The 19763-nt window shown below is 45.6% G+C and overlaps 1 protein-coding gene across 3 annotated transcripts in view; it reads right to left on the bottom strand.

The window, feature by feature from the left end:
* SIPA1L3 (signal induced proliferation associated 1 like 3) overlaps positions 1-19763 on the bottom strand; it is a 714921-nt gene that overhangs the window by 92976 nt on the left and 602182 nt on the right. For all 3 annotated transcript variants that reach the window (XM_086938267.1, XM_086938268.1, XM_086938269.1), the window contains exon 15: positions 18394-18833. In XM_086938267.1, coding sequence (XP_086794393.1) covers positions 18394-18833 — 440 coding nt within the window. The remainder of the gene's footprint in view (positions 1-18393; positions 18834-19763) is intronic.

Genomic DNA, 19763 nt, shown 5'->3' with positions numbered 1-19763 from the left:
GACACCACAGGAAATCATGAAAACAGTACACTTAAATGGAGACACCTGCCCCACCATTTCTACAACATGGGAAGACCACTAAACACCAACAGCCTCAGCTACATCAACACATCCATCAAATCTGCCACCTTCCCAGAAGACTAGAAGTATGCAGCAGTCAATACCCTTCTCAAAAAAACATCGGCCGACCCAAGGGAACTGAGCAATGTCCGTCTCATCTCTCTGCTCCTTTACCCAGCCAAGATGATGGAGAAGGCCCTCAACAGATAACTCACCAGCCACCTTGAACCACATCCAATCAACATTCCTGAGCAACCACAGCACCGAATCAGCAATCATTGTGGCCACAGATGGCATCCGCACTATTCTGGACAATGGAGAAACTGCAACCCTCTTCCTACTCGATCCTTCAATACCATCTCCCACCACACCCGTGTCAGAAGACTGCACGACACAGGCATCCAAGGACCAGCCATCAAAAGGAAAGGCTCTTTCCTCACAAGAAGGACACAGCAAGTCAGACGACCATCCTACATATTGGAATCCAAGAGTCCCTCAAGGTCATCGCTTAGTCCAACCCTATTCAACATCTACATGACTCCTACCAAACATCATCAGGTCCCAAGAGAGTACAATCATATCCTATGCAGATGGCACACAACTCATTCTTTCTCTGACCGACAAGCCCCAGACCACCAGAACCAACTTCTCCAACTGTATGATCAACGTCGGAGACTGGATGAGATCCAACTGCTTGAAACTTAACTTCAACAAACGTGAATGCTGATTGACGGGAAAAGAACTCCCCATGGCAATCCACCTGATGGCCATGAGAGCTTGAACCTAACACTCATCACAACCGACCACGTCAGAAACTTGGGAATCCTCCTGCATGACAAGCCTAATATGACAGTGCAGGCCAACGCGATCGGCTTCTACTGCTTCCGCATTCATCCCATGCTCCACAAGATATTAAAATGGCTACCCCTGAACACTGGATACACCATCATTTAAGCCATCATCACAAGCAGATTAGACTAGGGACATGCATTCAACGCGGGGATCTCCAACTATCTCCTACACCATCTCCAGACCATCCAGAACGCCGCAGTGAGACTCATCCTTGACCTCCCACTGTGCACCCACATCTCTCATCACACCTCATAAATCTCCACTGGCTCCCCATCCACAAATTATGTAGACCTGCAAATCCCTGAATCTAGGGATCAAGAGCCTAGCCCTTGGATGACTGGTATTCATAACACTCGCTGGAGTTGGAATATTTAAGTGTCAGAAAGAAAACGTTTTCTTTCTTGAGTCCCCTCACTCACCAGGGTTTCACCACTGTGACATGCTTCATCATTGGGGCCATCCCAGTCCTCTACAGACTGAGGCGAGCTAGGACTTGCGGAATTACGTAGGAGCACTGAAGTGATGACTATGTGTAGTGCAGTCAGTGTAGAGAAGTGGAGTGGGTTTAGAAGTGAGTTAAAACTACCTATCTAGTGGGCGACGATGATTTATTCTTGCTCCTAGAAGGTATAATTAAAAACGGGGTAGAACACTAGGGGTCCTAATTACAATGAGTTAGGTGTACCTAGTAATTCGAGTCAACATGTTTCGGGCGTTCCCCAAGCTCTTCGTCAGGACTACACAGGGACCAGCCCTGTGTTTGCCACTCCTAGTTGTGCTCAAGTGAGGTAAAATCTTAATAACTAAATGCTGCAACAGTAAAGCATGCGTTAGAACATACGTATATTGATAGTCATGTAGTATCTGTAGGGTAGAAAACACACACAATATGGTTTCGGGGTTTCAAAGGCCCCTTCACATTGACATTGTAATTTCTGTAATCTTAACCTCTGCACACAAAAGACACAGAAAGTGAGGTTTTTTAAAACATTCCCTGTGCCTTAGTCCATAATAAAGGAAGCCGATTGGCGTGTTTTAGGAAAAAGTGTCTTTGGTTAAGAACCGTGAAACTGGCCAGACACTTTTTCCTAAAACACTACCTCACTTGAGCACAACTAGGAGTGGCGAACACAGGGCAGGTCCCGGTGTAGTCCAGACGAAGAGCTTGGGGAACGCTCGAAACATGTTGACTCGAATTACTAGGTACACTTAACTCGTTGTAATTAGGACCCCTAGTGTTCTACCCCGTTTTTAGGTCGAGCCTGTCAATGCGCTTGCGCATTGAGCTTGCGAGAGATACTGGGGCTTAACCAGAGCTTAACCATCGGGCGATTTGATTCTGTGCCTGTGAAAAGCAAGCTCAATGCGCAAGCGGATTGACCTAAAAAGCGCGTGCACATCAAAGCCACCAGCCTCCCTCCCACAGGCATCCCCCAGCGTGCGCTGTGCCTCAGGCATTTCTCCACCCCTAATTTATTCACTGCAGACAGCTTTCACTTTGACTGCCGCCAGGCTGTCTCTCGTCTCACGCTTATCAATACCATCGTCCATCTCTTTGTGTTCTCCTGCGCATATGCCCCTCCGAGCCTACCCGCCGAACCCACTCTGCTTTCTCCCTTACATCTCCCAAGCTCGTCTCTCTCGCCTCCATTTCCATTGTTGCCCAAAGTCCGAGGCTGTCTGACATCTTTACTGTGTGAAGATCAGGTGTGTGCAGCTAAATTCAAGGGTAAAATCATGAGTGGCAACAAGGTCATATCAGTAAATACAAGTTCTTTGCCCTGTTGGTTCGAACAAGCAGTTGCATTGTACATCGATCTTCTATTGAATAGCCTTTCTTCTCCACGGTAGGGGAACAGTGCCTGGCTGGAACAACCACATGAACTCACTTGTGTCTTCCAGGCGTATCTATTTGTGTCATTTGGAAATTAGATCGCAGAAAGCACCCCTCCTTTACTTGATTTATCTACACCTGTTAGAAGCTTGCAGTTGGCAATTCCAGTGATCGCCCTGATCTCAGCTCTTGCAAGGGCTTTGTTGAAGATTCTAATTCAGACTGACATTTTTGGAGGGACTGCTTCTCTCTGGATCTTGCGGAAATGCCCATTGTGTAGCCTCGATCAACGCTGGCCTGTGACCCTTCTGTTTAAGTTTAATGGCTTGGATAAAATAATGCATAGAAGTGAGCTATAAAGAAATAAATCAGTCTATTTTACTAAGAACATTTTCGCAGTCCCCAAAATGACTGCGCCGATTTTTTTGTCTCTAGAAATGAAATCGGAGATCTTCCAAGACAATCTATTAGAAGGTGAAAGATCAGCCCGATCTTCCACCTTCTCATAGAAAATGTAATCTTATTACAGAATTTTTTGAGGAATGAATTTCCTCTATTACCACCACTTGTTTATATGTACTGTTTAAAGCCTAAACAGGCAATTAAACAAGCAGGGCTGGGCGGGGCGGGGTCTGTGTTGTGAATGCAGTACATGCGCTCACTGTGTGTGTGTTGCTTTTTTTGTGTGTACATCATTGTCTCTGTGTGCTTCACTGTCTCTGTGTGCGTATCACTCTTTTGTGTACGCATTTCTCTCTGTGTTTGCTTCTTTGCATCTGTGTATATGCGTCTCTGTATATGCGTCTCTGTATGTGCATCTTTGTATGTACGTCTCTGTATGTACGTCTCTGTATGTACGTCTCTGTATGTACGTCTCTGTATGTACGTCTCTGTATGTACGTCTCTGTATGTACGTCTCTGTATGTACGTCTCTGTATGTACGTCTCTGTATGTGCATGTCTCTTAGTGTGTCTCTGTCAGTGCGTCTATTTGGTGTGTCTCTGTGGGTGTGCCTCTCAGTGCGTCTGTCACCCTCACCCTCCCTCATACCCTCAACCCTCACACCCCGCCACCTTCACCCCCCCTCAACCTCACTTACCCTCTCACCCACCCTCACCAACCCTCCCTCTCACCCTCCATCACACCTTCACACCCCGTCATCCTCACACCCCCTCAACCTCACACACCCTCTCACCCACCCGTATCCTCACACACACTTGCACACACCCTCACCCACCCCTTCACACTCACACCCTCTCACCCTTACACACCCTCACACTCACACCCCTCACCCTCTCACCCACCCTCCCCCTCCCCCACACCCTCACCCTCACACACCCCTTCACCCTCTCACTCACCCGCACCTTCACACACCCTCACCCACCCTCTCACCCACACCCCTTCACCCTCACACACCCCCTCAGCCTCACACACCCTCTCACCCTCACACACCCTCTCACCCACCCTCACCCTCACACCCCCTCACCCTCACACACCCCCCCCACCCTCAAACAACCCCTCACCCACCCCCTCACTCACCCTCTCACCCACCCTCTCGCCCTCCCCCACAACCTCACCCTCACACCCCCTCACCCACCCTCTCACCCTCCCCCACACCCTCAACCTCACACCCCCTCCCCCTCCCCCACACCCTCAACCTCACACCCCCTCACCCACCCCTTCACATTCACACACCCTCACGCACCCTCTCACCCACACTCACCCTAACCCACTCTCACCCTCTCACTTTCACCCTCCCTCACAAGCCCTCACCCTCTCACTTTCACCCTCCCTCACAAGCCCTCACCCTCTCACTTTCACCCTCCCTCACAAGCCCTCACCCTCTCACTTTCACCCTCCCTCACAAGCCCTCACCCTCACACCCCCTCACCCTCACCCACTCCCACCACCACCACACCCCCTCACCCTCACACCCCCTCACCCTCACCCACTCCCACCACCACCACACCCCCTCACCCTCACCCACTCACACCACCCACTCCCACCACCACCACACCCCCTCACCCACTCACACCACCCACTCCCACCACCACCACACCCCCTCACCCTTACACCCCCTCACTCTCACCCTTACACCCCCTCACTCTCACCCTTACACCCCCTCACTCTCACCCTTACACCCCCTCCTCACTCACACACCCCCTCCTCACTCACACCCCCTCCTCACACACACCCCCTCCTCACTTACACACCCCCTCCTCACTTACACACCCCCTCCTCACTTACACACCCCCTCCTCACTCACACACCCCCTCCTCACTCACACACCCCCTCCTCACTTACACACACCCTCCTCACTTACACACCCCCTCACTTACACACCCCCTCACTCACACACCCCCTCACTCACACACCCCCTCACTCACACACCCCCTCACTCACACACCCCCTCACTCACACACCCCCTCACTCACACACCCCCTCACTCACACACCCCCTCACCCACCCCTTCACACACCCTCTCACTCACCCTCTCACCCACCCTCACCCACACTCACCCTCACACCTTCACCCTCCCTCACACTCCCTGACCCTCACACCCCCTCACACCACCACTCCCCCTCACCCACTCCCACCACCACACCCCCTCACCCTTACACCCCCTCACTCTCACCCTTACACCCCCTCACTCTCACCCTTACACCCCCTCACTCTCACCCTTACACCCACACCCTCACTCTACCGCCCTCACTCTACCGCCCTCACTCTACCGCCCTCACTCTACCGCCCTCACTCTACCGCCCTCACTCTACCGCCCTCACTCTACCGCCCTCACTGTTCTCTTCTCCTGTGCTAATTGTTGTTCTCTTCCACCGCTTCCTTCCTTAACTCCCTGTTCTCTTCCCATGTGCTGATATGCTGCTCTCTTCCACCTCACCTCCTCCTTTAACTCTGCTTTTTGCTCCTGTGCTGATCTGCTGTTCCCTTCCACCACCTCCTTCTCCAACTCCCTGTTCTCTTCTCACATGCTGATCTGCTGTTCGCTTCCTCCCACCTCATTCTCTAACTCCCTGTTCTCTTCTCCTGTGATGATATTTCTGCTATCTTCCATCCACCTCCTTCTCTAACTCCCTGTTCTCTTCTCCTGTGCTGATCTGCTGTTCTCTTTCGCCCGCCTCCTTCTCTAACTCCCTTTTCTCTTCTCCTGTGCTGATCTGCTGTTCTCTTTAACCCCGCCTCCTTCTCTAAATCCCTTTTCTTTTCTCCTGTGCTGATCTGCTGCTCTCTTCTACCCGCCTCCTTCTTTAACTCCCTGGTCTTTTCTCTTCTGCTTTTCTGAACTGCTGTTCTCTTCCACCCGCCTCCTTCTCTAACTCCCTGTTCTCTTCTCCTGTGCTAATATGTTGTTCTCTTCCACCCACTTCCTTCCTTAACTCCCTGTTCTCTTCTCATGTGCTGATCTGCTGCTCTCTCCTACCCCACCTCCTCCTTTAACTCTGCTTTTTTCTCCTGTGCTGATCTGCTGTGCCCTTCCACCACCTCCTTCTCTAACTCCCTGTTCTCTTCTCACATGCTGATCTGCTGTTCTCTTCCTCCCGCCTCATTCTCTAACTCCCTGTTCTCTTCTCCTGTGCTGATCTGCTGTTCTCTTTCACCGCCTCCTTCTCTAACTCTCTTTTCTCTTCTCCTGTGCTGATCTGCTGTTCTTTCACCCGCCTCCTTCTCTAACTCCCTGTTCTCTTCTCACATGCTGATCTGCTGCTCTCTTCCTCCCGCCTCATCCTCCAAGTCCCTGTTCTTTTCTACTGTGATGATCTTTCTGCTATCTTCCATCTGCCTCCTTCTCTAACTCCCTGTTCTCTTCTCATGTGCTGATCTGCTGTTCTATTTCACCCGCCTCCTTCTCTAACTCCCTTTTCTCTTCTCCTGTGCTGATCTGCTGTTCTCTTTAACCCCGCCTCCTTCTCTAAATCCCTATTCTCTTCTCCTGTGCTAATATGCTGTTCTCTTCCACCCGCCTCCTTTTTAACTCCCTGTTCTCTTCTCCTGTGCTGATCTGCTGCTCTCTTCCACCCGCCTCCTTCTTTAACTCCCTGTTCTCTTCTTTGCTGATCTGCTGCTCTCTTCCACATACATCCTTCTCTCACCACACACACACATAGACATACATACAACCACGCACAAACAACCACACACACAACCACACCACACATACAATCTCACACACAACCACACACACACAACCATAAACCCAACCACACATCACCCCACAGACAACCACACACACAACCACACACACAACTACACACAACCACACACACAACCACAACAAACACAACCACAACAAACACAACCACAACACACACAACCACAACAAACACAACCACAGCCACACACCCAGCCACACATACAACCACACACACACAACCATACACAGACAACCACACCCAACCACAGGCACACACACAACCATACACAGACAACCACACCCAACCACAGCCACACACACAACCATACACAGACAACCACACACATCTATCTATCGCCCTCACTCTATCCCTCGCCCTCACTCTATCCCTCGCCCTCACTCTATCCCTCGCCCTCACTCTATCCCTCGCCCTCACTCTATCCCTCGCCCTCACTCTATCCCTCGCCCTCACTCTATCCCTCGCCCTCACTCTATCCCTCGCCCTCACTCTATCCCTCGCCCTCACTCTATCACCCTCACTCTATCACCCTCACTCTATCTTTCTTTCGCCCTCCCTCTATCTTTTTTTCGCCCTCCCTCTAGCTATCTATCTATCGCCCTTCCTCTAGCTATCTATCGCACCACCACAGCATCACTCTTGGGCACCACAACATCACTATGCGCTACCACAGCATCACTCAACGCCACAGCATCACTCGTCGCCACCACAACATCACTCAACGCCACCACAGTATCAATCTGTGCAACCATTCAACAACAACTGGTTCAAGTATGTTCTCTAAATGTTTCAAACTTTATTACAAATGTCACAAAAAGATGTTAATATTTCACTTGTTGTCTTGGATTTTCGTCACAATAAAATACACTGAACATAATCTTCACAAAAGTTATTTACAAAAGTTTAAGCTATTGCCATTATAAATTACAATAACTTTTATTTAAGTATTAATTATTTTAAAAAAATAAAAGCCATTGTTATTTGTAATAGCAATACATCTAAGTCACGTAAATACAAAACATGTTGCATTACAAATGCTATAGGTGTCACTTTTGCAAAAGATAAAAGTATTGGCATTGTAAATGACAAAGCTATTAATTTCGCTATTTTCAAAACCAACATAAATAAAACATGTGTCATCTACAAGACCAATAGCTCAAACTTTCCTAATGCGAGACCTATTGCATTGAAAATGCTTGTTTATCATACCTTCTAGGAGCAAAAATAAATCATTTTCGCCCACTAGATAGGTAGTTTTAACTCACTTTTAAACCCCTCCACTTCACTACACTACACTGACTGCACTACACATGGTCCATCACTTCAGTGCTCCTACGTAATTCCGCAAGTCGTAGCTCGCCTCAGTTCGTAGAGGACTGGGATGGCCCCAATGATGAAGCATGTCACTGAGGGGAAACACTGGTGAGTGAGGGGACTCAAGTAAGAAAACGTTTTCTTTCCGACACCTAACTATTCCAACTCCAGCGAGTGTTGTGAATACCAGTCATCCAAGGGCTAGGTTCTTGATCCCTAGATGCAGGGATTTCCAGGTCTACATAACTTTTGGAGGGTGAGCCTAGCCATCTTTTCCCTCTTTCTCCCCCTTCCTTTTGAGTTCCCCTTCCACAAACACAGGCAATTCAAACTCCTCATACACACATTCAAGGCACTGAACAACTTGAAGCAGCATACCTGAACAACCGCCTGCACTTTCACAAAGGTTGAGCAGTCTACCACATTTCAACAAAGATGTGGAACAACCTTCAGCCACATATCAGGGCCTCCTCACTTCTTCCAGAAGAAGATGAAGACCTGGCTCTTCGAATAACTCAGCAAGGTCTGACACCCAACATCCAAACAAATACACCTCCATGCCTGCTCCAGTGTCAAAATGCCTTCAAAGGTGATTAGAGCACTATACAAATCTATGTAACATAACATTATTTATTTGACAGCTGTCAGGGACTGACATTGGTACACGATCACAAGCTATCTTAGAATCAGACTAAAAAGTATGCAAAATGTCTAACTTAACCAGAAGACTAGCAGAGCGAGAAAGGATGAGTCAAATATGAATTTCTCGTGCATCTTACACAAGTTTGCATGCCAAACTGAATAAAGCACTAAGCACCGACTACCTCTCCTTGATGACTTAGTTTTTTTGCACATTTCACACCACACAAAAAATGAGGTTTCTCCCCCCTATATTATAAGCATTCAAATTTAGATCCCATGTTGCTGCCTTTACTTATTTGCACTGCCTGGGAGACAAAACCGTTATACATGCTGTTTTACATTACATGTTAAGTACCATAAAGGTACAAATTTATCATTGAATGACTCTTTATGGTACAGATGTCTTTTAATACCTGTTTTAGTATATTTAAGAAACGTTTCCCTCAATCCTATGAATTTTAATACTGTATAGGGTTTTCTTTTATTTGCTGTTTCTTTTATGGCTCTGTTGAGCGATAAACCTTTAGATTTATTGGTACCTTTTAGTTTATGATATTGTTTCTAATACATTATATATATTTAGAGTGGCCTTTGGGTCAAACCTATGATTTATTTGCAAAGTTTTATAGAGTGCGAACAAGATCCTTACGGATATCAGGGCGCTTTACACACAGATGGGATACCAAGAACAGAGGAATAATAATTAACAAGTCAATTAGTGCAAAGAGGAGCAAATGGTTAACAAAGGAGTCAAGGCAAGGTAGTAACGGTGCATAGCTGGTCAAGCTGGACATAGTCATGCGAGGAAAAATAATGAGTCACAAGATTTCTTTAGTCTATATTCAAGTGAGTTTAGCTAAGAGGAGTGATTTTACTTCTTTTTTGAAGGATGCTGTGGATGAGAAGTCTGATTTCTGGAGGGAGGGCATTCCAGATCCTGGGCGACATCCCTGAGAAGGAGCGTTTATAAGTTTTTTTCTTGTGGAATCTTTGAGGTTTGAAAAAAAGATTTTCTGCGCTTCTTGTGGTTCTTGAGCCACCCGAGATTGTCAGTTTCTGAGCGAGGTAATTGGGTGAGTTGTGGTGTATAGCCTTGTGTGTCATGCATGCGATTTTCAGGTGTATTCTAGCTTCGTATGGCAGCCAGTTCAAGGATTTTAGGTCGGGAGTGATGAGAGCGTTTTTTTGATCCAGTGAGGAGTCTCGCTGCAGCATTAATAGAGGCTCTTAGGGGTGCGGTTGTGGATGTAGGGAGGCCACAAAGGGCAACACTTCCGTTATCTACTCGAGGGATAACTAGGGCTTGGACTGCAGTCCTAAAGTCATTGGCTGGGAGGGTTTCAGCTTCCTCAATGTGTTGATTTGGAAATTAGCTCCCTTTGTTGCAATGCAGATATGATGCTGCATATTGAGATTGCAGTCTAGGGTTATGCATTATTGAACTGCTTTCTTGTCTATCTCAGCTCTTGATTCAATGGATCCTTCTGTTTGTTCAACCTAGGGGCATTACAGTCTCCAAGTATTATGAAAGGATGAGTTGCATCCTTCCACAGCTAACTTTAGGAGTACTTTTGTCTTTTTCTTTCCCGTTCAGTGCTGCACAGGAGTACATGTCTTCCCTCTCTTTCCCTACTAACAGACACACCCTGCTGCTCTCTCCTCTTCGATACATGCTGCTCCCCTTTTGCCTTTCTTTATCAAGCACTCGCGGAGTATTATTTTCTATCCTCTCCCCACTGCTCCCAGTTTCTATTTTTTTTATTTTTGTAAAAAGATTCCAGACTCTGCAAAAAGCCACTGGGCTACTAGCTATCATTTTGTTGGGCTCTAGCAGACCTTTTCTTTTTGCTATTTTTAATTTACTGTCTTAAAACAATTTCAGACATTTTGGAAAAGTAAAAAAAAATGTCAAAATGCCCACTGGTGCATCAAGAAGCATGCACATATGTGTCCCAAAACATGTGTGGTCATTTGTTGCCATCTTGGAATGGCTTCATATGCATGCATGGCAATCTATGCACACATGTGTACCTCACCAGGCATATTGAATTTTTTTTTTTTTTTTTTTTAAATAGAAAATGCATTTCAATATGTCGTCCATGTCATGCATGCATATGCATTGTGACACATATGCAAGCATTGACCATAAAACGCTGGGGGATACATTGTCATTAGGTAATGCCAATGCTAGGAAGCCTTAGCAAAGTGAACTGGTCAGTCTTTTACAGGCAGGATTTACTAATGCTAGTTTTCTTTAATTTCTACATATTTATGACTCAAATAGGGACTGGCTGATCCTTTGGCACTTTTGCCAGAATCCCTGGTGAGTAACTGCTAGTTATATATGAACATTCAGTCATATGCCCAGAACCTGCTCCTCATTGATCTCTACTTTTGACTTGATCTGAACTATTGCAGGACACCGAGAGAAATCAAGTTTGTCTCTGTTGAGTAGTTGCTGCAAGAACCTCCATCATCCTTCTCACGCTCCAGTCTTTTGTCTACATCAGATGAAATGAGTGAGCTGAATGAATGCAGCTTGCAACCACCTAGCTTTCCCTCCATGATCTTCCCCATCCCTCTTTGTCTGGCATACTTTATATAGTTTATGAAGGTAAATATGTAGCCACTCCATACAGAGAATTAGGGAATGCATGCATTCTATCTCCATAAATATACTGCCCACTGGGAAGACAAACTAAAGTTCAATGGTTTCTAGTTGACGAAGTAACCCTGCTAACGATTTGCACAATGGGTTAAAACTTACAGGAAGATTTATAGCTTTCTCTGAAAAAGACCAACCTTTGTCTGCAGCCTGGACACCTGGTGGCCATTTAGTAAGAACCCAATCCGCCATGCTACTGATCAATGTACAGGGATAAAGGATGGTTTGCCTTTCTAGAGTGACAAGACCACATGGTGTGACTCATTCCTTCTGCTCTAGATAATCTGTGCATCACAGCACAAGAGGCACTTTATAAAAAAATCTCTTTTTCCAATCAAGACGACTCTTCAATCATGAAACAAAGGTCCCGGAATAGGAGCGGATTGGTTTCAGATGCTCAGGATACCCTCTTAATATAAATGTACATACACTTCATTTAAAAGGAACAAATTTACAGTCAGGGGTTAGCCCGAGAATGTTGCATTGGATCGCCCACTTGGACCAATGTCTGCTAACTTTTTGCTGCAAAGCACACCCTCACCATAAATCATGCACATATCATAACCTAACCGAATTGTGGTTGCTAACTCAACACAGTACTTGCATTAGTGTCAAGAAAGAAGTCAACAAAAGTCCCCACAAGAGTTGTTACTTGCACACAAATGCCAGAAAGTCAGTGACAACTAGTGCATCGATGCAGGGCACCACTGAGATCTACCTAGCACCAAACACTGAGTGCGAATTACCAAGTGTCAAAGGTACTTTGGGAAGGAAAAGCAATCACTATTTTCATCTGTGTTTTTCCTGGTCAGTTCAATTGCCCTTTGAGCCATTCAGCACAGTGAGGATATCGGGGTTAGGTGCTTTTGTCAACATTTTACATTGCCAACAAATGGTAACTTTCTTCTTTTCTTTTACTGCTAGATCATCATTAAAGTACACCACTTGCCATTTTAAGTGTCCCTGTGGCTCCTGGTTGGGCAATACCTGGTCTGCAAACTGCAAACTCACAATTTCTGGGTCTGGTAGATGTGCACAGAGCGAAACTGCTGCAGGTTCTGATTGCAAGAGCACAGCCTGGCACCTCACCTGACCTCTGTAGTACAAGCTAGAGAGCAGGCTATACTCTCAAAGCAGGGCCCGGAAGTCCCCTAACATCCTCCTCCCCCAGCATTCTGGAGAACGATAGCCCAAAGCCAACGGCAGAGACGGGGCTGACTGAGCTTACAGTACGAAATACGAGGAACATGCAATGTTCCTCCCTTGTGTGCTCCTTTCCTGACCGCAGAACTCACCCAGCCCTTCTGTTAATATTGTCCGTCTGTTCTGAGCAAGCGGAAAATCTCAGTGGATTTGTCCCTGGAACTGGTGGACACCCAGAATTGGGAGGAAAGCATGTGTAAAAAGTTCTCTTTTCATTCTTTTCTGGATCTATACTATAAGGACGGCTTTTTAAAACCAGTTCTAGTATTTGTAAGACATGTTATGGTATATATATATATATTATTAATTGCTTTAGCTTGATTAGGTTTGTCAATTACAACATTTGTACAACTATATAAATTACCTTAGGTGACAAGCAGTAACTGAATTCAGTTTAGGGTAGCTTGATTTGCTGTTATGAACCATGCTCACACATTCAGATTGGGGAGACAATCAAATAGATTGAGATAAAGATTATAAACAATAAGCAGACTTAAGGTCTCGCTCTTTAATGTCTTTTACGTTTTAGAAGACCAAAGGTAAACACAGCAAGGAGGGCAAAGGAACCTAAACTCTTAACAAACAAAGCACAATATACTTCTACCACTTCTATTTTGAGAGCTCTCCAATTCTCAATTTAGAATCCAGTGTATCAGTGTGATCAGAGCAACACATTAGTGGATAGTGCAGATTTTAAGTTGTGACTTAGAATCTGATTATATTGACTGGAAGAAAGGGGTTCAATTCCAGGGTTGGACTTGAAGAGTGATGGCTTTTCTTAATAAGTTTATTGCAATGATCCCAAGGATTATCGCACAGCCCCACGCTCTTCAACATCTACATGGCCCATTCTCCGCCATCGTCAGACAGCAAGGATTCAGCATAGTATCAGATGCCAATAACACCCAGATCATCCTCCCCCTCACCAAAGACCCCACCACCACCAAATTCAACTTCCAGGAAGAAATGAAGAATGTTGCATCCTGGATGAGCAGCAGCTGCCTGAAACTCAACTCGGAGAAGACAGAGGTCTTCGGACCATCCCTCTCCGCATGGGACAACACCTGGTGTCCCACTGCCCTCGGCAGCCAACCCATTCCCACCAACCACGCCTGGAACCTCGGCATCGTACTAGACTCCTCCCTCTCCATGACCCAACAGGTCAACGCCATCGCCTCCAGCTGTTTCAACACCCTCTGCATCCTACGAAAGACCTTCAAATGGATCAAGCCCCCGAATCAAGAAAGACCGTCACCCATGCACTTATAACCAGCAGACTCGACTACCGAAACACCCTCTACACCGGGATCAACAAGTCTCTACTACACAAACTTCAGACCATACAGAACACCACAGCCAGACTCGTACTCTGCATCCTTCGACACAAACACATCACTCAACAACTGCGCAACCTCCACTGGCTCACCGTTTAGAAGAGAGTTACTTTCAAGATACGCAACCATGCCTACAAATGCCTCTACAACTCCGTAGACCAATACCTCAACGAAAAAATCTCCTTCCACCTACCCAAAAGAAACCTCAGATCCGCAGATCTCGCCCTTGCCAAAATTCCCAGCATCCACAGAGCCAGAACAGGTGTAAGAGCTTTCTCCTACATCTCGGCCAAGACCTGGAACGAGCTCCTGATCGACATCAGACAGGCAGACACTCAAGAACTGACTCTTCGACTGAATGGAGCTGCTCCCCCCTCCAGCGCCTTGAAACCCTCATGGGTGAGTAGTGCGCTTACAGTTCCCCTGATTGATTGAATTAGACAGCATTTCAAAGCAACATGGTAACTGCAATTACTGTATAACCATAATATTAACACAATGGGGATGTATTTTGTAAGCAATGCTATTAAGTTTGTATTTTAAATTCATATAATGCAGTTCAGCTTAAATGTTTGCAACAGTCAGTAGATACTATAATGGAATGAGTGGACAATAAACGTGGTGGCAGCCATACTACATCTGATCATAGAGTAGGCCATACAATCCCAGTATCACGAAATAGCAGCCACAGTGGTAAAAATATGGCCTTGTCCAAATTAGAAAATGATGATGAAATTCCAAGGGAACACCTTGCTCCTTTCATGGTCTTTATAAAGTTTGGATAAAAAAGAGAGAAAAAAAAACAGCTTTATTTTCAATGAGTAACTATAACAGACTATATATTCTTGCACACTTTTCATACACCGATTATAAACAGATAAAGATGTAAAATTATCTATAGGTTTAGAATAAGGCTCATACTTATCAGGGAATAAAAGAATGCCTGTATCTCTACAAGAAACTTAAAAGTAATGTGTGTTAATATTATCTGAGAGGTTAATGAAGAAGAATACGACTTCTGGGAGGCATTACAGTCTGAGGGGGATGTGGGTAACAGGGTTGGAGATTGGGGTAGGTGTGTGTGCCACAAAAAGCAGGGAGTAACCACTATGAACAATCTGGGGCAACGATTTGTCAGATAGGATGCTCCTCAACTAGGGGAGGTAAGGTGACAAACCTAACTAACCGGGCAATCATGTGCCACTGAGAAATTGAAGTGGTTTTGCAGCGGCTGTAGCGTGAGGGACGGAGGATTGAGTATTACGCATCCCCTGGGGGCCTAGACACTGGCAGTTAGATTCCTGGTGGAGGTGATAGACTTCACTCACATTACCCACTACTGAGGACAAGACAAAAATTCTCACAGAGGTGCTCCACCCAGGACAGACAGCACAAGAGCCCCTCCTCCCTTTTAATGAGGACCTTACAGACATGCTACTGGGCACCTGGGCAAAACCAGATGTTTACCTCAAGTAAATAGACAGTTTAAAGGTGGCACAGGCCTGCTCAGGTGTACCACCCTGCGTTCCACCTCCAACATCTCTTCTCAGAAAGACTGGTGGTGCAAGCCTCCACTAGCCGACTGAATCACATCGCCTTTACCGCCACTTTGTCAGACAGATAGTGGAAAAGCATGGAGGTGTTCGCTAAGAGAATGCTCTCCTCTGTCAGCCTTGCTCTTATGTCAGTGATAACCAGCTATCTCCTGGGGAGATACTCACCTCTACTGTATGAAATGGTGGCAGAGATCTTGCCAGCTGTCCCAGATGACATCCAGCTCAACCTGCAGTGCCTTACCCAAGAGTCAGGCAGGACTAAGCAAAATACTCCATAACACCAGGTCTGAGCTGGACCTCCACTGCTCTCTGAATGGCAGTGTCATAGAAGGCAGATTTTCAGTAGCCACAGCTGGTAAAGGCGAGTAGAGATCTCGGTCAGGAGAAGAATACTTCCCACTGGCGTACTGCAGGCCAAAATAATAGGTTCTTCTTGCCATTGATTACTATTGTGATCTTTAGGATCATATTAATTGTATTGAGTCTTGGAATCGAAGTGAGAAAGAACTCTAGGTCTGTGCAAGGTCAATGAAGGTCGTTCTAGGTGGGCTTCTGAATCCGAGAGGACAATTGACTCCCCCCCTCCCCCCTCCCCCCTCCCCCCCCCCCCCCCCCCCCCCCACCCCCCGGAGTCAATGGACAGGCTGATGTGTGGTTTTTATTACCATAACACGTGGGGTTCAGCGCCATGCCATCTTTGGGCAGACTCTTGTAGCACAGCTGGAGTCTTAGACGAACCCACAGGTGGTATCCCGACTGGAAGCTACCACAGGCCCTTGGGTCTCGAAGGTGCTTCAGACAGACCAGGTCCTATACTGAACATTTTGTCCATGGCCTTGAATTCATGGAGTTGCTGCATCATCGGTGCTGGACTGGGGAAACCGGGTAGCCTGGGAACGAAGGTTGGAATCGGTTCCGAGATTTAAGACAGAGTTTACAGCATAGAGATATCCGAAGCATTGGAATGCTCTGCATGGTGGGAGCTGTGGGATGAAGGGGAGCCATGCTTTTAAATCTTTTGCTTCTTTGACTTACTTGAAAACCCCGATCTTGAGGATGGTCATTCACAAAATTGACCTCTGCAGCGGGACAGCATCCAGGCTCTTGACTTCAACGGAGACCTTGCCTTCTTTGACTTCTCATGGTGCCCCACAATGTAAAGTTTGGCTTTGAGCATGCGGATGGCCTTCATATTCATCTTTGTGCATTTGTCACACAACATCTAGTTGTGCTTGGAGCCCATGTGCCAGAGACAGATCTCACGGGGGTCCGTCATCAAAATCTGATTGTGGCAGTGCTTACACAGTTTGAAACCTGTCATTTTTGGAGGAGTACATCTCCCTTGCACACTGGAGAAGGTTTGGACAGAAGTTTCTCTCAGGTCTGACATAATTCAAGAGAGTAATCTCCAGATCCATGTCAAAAGGCGTGGAAAGAAAGAAACTGATGTCAACACCCAGATGTGGTAGTTATGTTGAGGCCCTCATGTTACATTCAGGGCTGGACTGAATAAACACAAAGCTGCATGATGTTACCTACTGATGTGCAAGGGAATTCCGGAGAAAACTCTCCTGATCCAGTTTGATGCCTAGGGGTATTCACAAGGTGAGGAATCTGCAGTTAGTAGTATCCATCATAAACATGTTAGTATAAATGAAGTGCATTTAATGTGACAATGATCAAAACATTGAGTCATCAGTACATTATAAATGTGTTCCCACTAATAATATGACATGTTTTACATGAAAGCTCAGAGACACTTCCATTAGATGATTGATATTTGAGAAAAAATGGTTTAGGCAACCCAACATTTGAGCTCCTGGGAATCACATAACTGATTTAGTACTGACTATGAGCTGGAACTTCAAAACGCATATACTATTATATATTGTATTATTTGATCCATGTGTTTTGCTACTACATGTTTTACTACTTTTTCACTTTTTTCAAAGTTGCGTTGAGCCATTTATATATGTAATGGAAAAATGCTCGGATGAGCAGGGTTCTACTTGCTATACACATATCTGCATAATATATAACACATTCTCATTTGAATAAAAAAGTGAAAGCAACATGCAACAGACCAATGTTAAGAGAGCTGATTTGAAGACAATACCATTTCATTAACTGAAATTGATGTAGAAGGTACTTTTAAGTATGTACCCCAATATTCTGTTGACTTTAATTAGGTGTCTATCCCATCCTCCGGTCTATTGAATCTGGTGCAGGATTGCTATACTGCAGGCAGATCTGGGTTGTTCAGTGGAGGTGGGGACAGACTCTGATAAGGGGAATACAGGCTTTACTCTCTGGTACCAAAACTCCTTCTGGATAGACACTGGTGAAGCAGAAGCATACTTTTCTTGAGATCTGCCCTCCAGAAGCAGATGGAGGTACGCTGATTTTCCAAATCTTCTCCCCGGACTTCAAATAGGAAAGATGCCTTCTGGTTTCAGAGGTAAACACACTGATTATGTCTCCAGCCAAGCCCAATTCCCCCCCCAGAAGAAAAAGAACATACTTTCCTGTATTAATATCCAGAACACGACATGCTATGCTCGTGAATTACTTTAGCCCCTGAATTCAAGGGCCTGCATGCATATGTTTGTCAGCAGTTAACATCCCACTAATTTCGAAACTGCACCATTTTAAAAGTGCAATTCAAAGAAAACAATACATTTTTCTGAGGATCTCATTATCTGTGACTATTTCTTACAGCAAGCAAAGAAGGAAATAACACCTTTAATGTGGCTATGTGTCTTACCTTGACCTATGTATGTCTCCACTGCTGCTAGAAGAGAGTGGCCCATCTGGTTTATGCGCTTTCGGCCTGTATCCTTTGCTCTGAATCCCAACACTCAGTGAAGTCATAGGCTCCAGTCGCTTGTCAGTACCATATAGGGTCCTATCTGCTAGTCTCCCACACTTTTCATGCAAACCTGGGTAGGTGGCAGTACTATGTGTTGTCTTCACCAGTTTCTCTCTTTGAGGAGTTGCCTTGCTGGGTTTTGCCAGCATGCAGCTGGGGCTAAATGTATGGAGACTGGTGTCTATTCCACTGTCGCTGGATGTCCCCTTGGACATAGGATCCTGCTCAGCCTCTGTAGGTTCTGGCATATCAAACCACCGCTCATCACTATGACTGCTAGAAGCGTTGCTCGACAACGTATTGCTGCTGGAATGACTGGAATATTGAGCTTCGCCCTGGAAGGATAGATGCAATTTTTAAGGTGGCATGAACAGAAAATAGCAACAGAAAATCATTTCCAACACTATTGAGAGGTGAAGCACTGAAGCATGGTTAAACAAATATATATGATGGTCTATGATGAAGGGATGATCAGCTAAAGAACACAAAAATGTATCTCCTCACTCTCAGTCACTACGAATCAACCTAGAGCTATATGGTTGAAGTATGCAGTCCCCAGTTCGTCGCCAATCGTGCAGTTATTGCATCCGTACAAAGAAAGGCAATGATGTATAAATAACGGAGGGTACCATTAACAAACTGAACACTTGGCCTCTGATAAATGAACAAAAATGAAGTCATCAATTTTGATCCTGGCTATCAAACGAGTGTACCTTTAAAGAAGATTTCAGTAACAATGAAGCTTGTGTGCAGAGTTTTCATAAATTAATATTCTTGGTAAAACTACTAGCTGGCGCGAGAGCTTTAGAACAATTTACAACTTTTACTGTAAACCAAATCAAATACCTTTTTAGGCACCGAGGATGGAGCAGACACACTACCCAGGCCCTGCTCAATTCTCAATACTATTGTACAAACTGCTAAAAGCAGTTCATTGACCATGCAGAAAACCGGTCTGATGCAGATATACCAAACTAGAATAGAGGGTCCTAGAAGTGACTACTTTAGAAAGCATAAGGAAGAATATATTGGCAGTGTTTATTAAGAATAAAGGCATAAGGAGCCACATTTACTAGTGTCTTTATTGGCTTTGGTTAAAACTACTGTATTTGCTTCTTTCGTTTATCATGGTAAATCAGATTAGGATGAACTGGCATTATAAAATTCCACGGCCAGGCAGGTTCTTTGCTGGTTTTAAGGGCAGATATGAAGTGGTAGCATTCACCATCTTCTGCATAGCTGAGCCATACATTACAAAGCTGACT

This window comes from Lissotriton vulgaris, chromosome 9 (genome assembly GCF_964263255.1).
Source record: "Lissotriton vulgaris chromosome 9, aLisVul1.2, whole genome shotgun sequence".
Taxonomy (NCBI): domain Eukaryota; kingdom Metazoa; phylum Chordata; class Amphibia; order Caudata; family Salamandridae; genus Lissotriton; species Lissotriton vulgaris.
Note: the sequence above shows the minus strand (reverse complement) of the source record. Positions and strands in the feature narration are given on the sequence as shown.